This window comes from Arachis ipaensis, chromosome B4, assembly GCF_059453495.1.
Source record: "Arachis ipaensis isolate K30076 ecotype BB chromosome B4, ASM5945349v1, whole genome shotgun sequence".
Lineage (NCBI taxonomy): Eukaryota > Viridiplantae > Streptophyta > Magnoliopsida > Fabales > Fabaceae > Arachis > Arachis ipaensis.
In genome coordinates, this window is record NC_142439.1 from 138,940,627 (window position 1) to 138,942,808 (window position 2,182).

The 2,182-nt window shown below is 35.1% G+C and overlaps 1 protein-coding gene across 1 annotated transcript; it reads right to left on the reverse strand.

The window, feature by feature from the left end:
- Nucleotides 1-304: 304 nt before the first annotated feature.
- On the reverse strand, nt 305-1,977 carry LOC110271310 (uncharacterized). The gene is made up of 10 exons (XM_088483523.1): nt 1,913-1,977; nt 1,762-1,825; nt 1,615-1,685; nt 1,465-1,539; nt 1,338-1,391; nt 1,018-1,104; nt 871-939; nt 701-790; nt 498-617; nt 305-374 (listed from the first exon to the last, which is right to left on the reverse strand). The coding sequence occupies exons 1-10, from the start codon at nt 1,975-1,977 to the stop codon at nt 305-307; spliced, it is 765 nt and encodes a 254-aa protein (XP_088339649.1).
- Nucleotides 1,978-2,182: the final 205 nt, after the last annotated feature.

The following is a 2,182-nucleotide window of genomic DNA, read 5'->3' on the forward strand; positions in this document are numbered from 1 at the left end:
GCTATTTTTTTGTACCAAATCCTCTAATTGTTCTAGCAAATTTGCAGTTTCTGGAGATTTTGCCCTTTTTGTCTCCTACGTTGACGCTCCCTCCTGCGTTGCTGCTTCTTCTTGGCTTGAATCAGTCAAGCCAAGGCTGAATGATGGCACTGGATCTGTTTTAGGAACATAGGATGCTGTCCGTGCCATCATCATCAGGGCAGCAACGTCTTCTGCGTCTGGATGACTACGTCATCATGTATAACGTATTATAAGAATAAGAATATACGAATGATAAGTAAAGATTGATTTTAGTCTGATGAACTTACATTTTAGATGGAGCTGGGGGAAGCGTGGGTGTGGTTTCTTCAAGTTGTTGGAGGGGTTCAGGAGTGCTGCACAGTTACACAAAATTAATCATGGCGTAAAAAAAACTACTCAGGAACAATATACACCCAAACTGTTACAAAAAATACACCCAAACTCTAAACAAATATACACCCAATACTAATTCTTACGTTTCTGTAGTTCCTTCAATCTGTAGCAGAGGGGTTGGTTCAAAAGCTGTCTCAGGTGTTTCTTCAAGTTCCGGCACAGTGGTTGTTTGGGACATTGGCACAAAAACTTGAATCGGAACTCTAAACAAGAAGAAAAATGAAAGGTTAATAACGCCTTTGAAAATAATAAGGTTATAAGGTTGAAATATTCTTGAAAAACTCACATTACAAGCGCATCCGACGGTGTCTGTTCCCTCACAACCATCATATTCGAATCAGCCGGCTCACTGGCTGACTGTTGAACCGGACTCAACCTAAAATACACCCAAAGAAAGTCAAAAAATACACCCGAACAATTAAAAAAGAAGACAAGCTTTGTTTTTTGAGAACTTACATACTTGCAGTTTTTGCTTTTTTTTTCTGCCTTTTTTTTCTTGAATAAAATAATAAAGGGCTTTTTTTTCTAAAAAAAATATATACAGAATTAGAAGTAGAAAGTAATAGAAGAACAGAAGTAACGGTTATTTGAAAGAGAAATTACATGCTCTCTGCAGGCTTGTTTACACTACTTTGTTCTGTGCCTCCTTGAGAGGAAGGATCATCACTTCCCAAGTTCACAGCCGGTATTCTAAACAGATTTCATGTTATTCAGACAAAATATGATACAGGTATAAAATAGACCCAAATGAATGCACAAGATACAACCAACTAAATGGACAATATACACCCAACACAACAAACGAAATACACCCAACACAACAAACAAAATACACCCAACTTAATAAACAACATACACCCAACTTGATCAACAAAATACACCCAAATCATGATAACAAGATTTTATTAAATAAAGCTTCTTACGTTTCAAAGGAGACATAGCGACCTTCTGTCGATCGCAGGTCAGCTTCGTTCTCTCTGCGAAACCAGAAACAATTATTAGCAAAGAAAACACACTAAAATCTGAAATATACACCCCAACAAGACATACCCCTCTGCAGCAGATTTTTTATCGTTTTCCCTTAGCAATTCATCTAGATCTTCACTTGATATTTCATATCTCTCACTACATTTATAAAAGAAGATGTTAACATAAATAATTATGATGATAAACGGTAATATAGCTTACGAGGTACTGTACCCATCAAAGTATTGATCTTCTTCAGGAGATGAATGCTCAACAACAACTTTTTTCTTTTTGGATTGTGTTTTGGGTGGAAAAAAAAAGTATGAATCAAAAATAAAAAATTAATTTTATCACAGAATATTATCCAAAGAAGTGCTTATTTTTTGGTGTTCTTTTTGTTTTTTTATTTTTCTTTTGCTTCTCCACTGGTGATGATTCTTCACTTCTATAAGTTAATAAGAGACACTTCAGTTAATACACGAAATCTTTATAATGAAGCTAAAAGAAAGGAGTAATAATTTCAGAACATTACTCATCAGTTGATTCAGATTCAGATTCTGAAACCTCTTGACTCTTCTTTCTTTTTTTGGAGTCCATTCTGTAAGGCAAACAATCATTATTTAGAACATACTAAAGATATAAAATACACCCAAATGAATGCACAAGATACACCCAACTGAATGGACAATTTACACCCAACGTAGCAAACAAAATACACCCAACTTAATAAACTACATACACCCAACTTGATCAACAAAATATACCCAAATGTTTTCAAAAAATACACCCAACTCGACAAAGA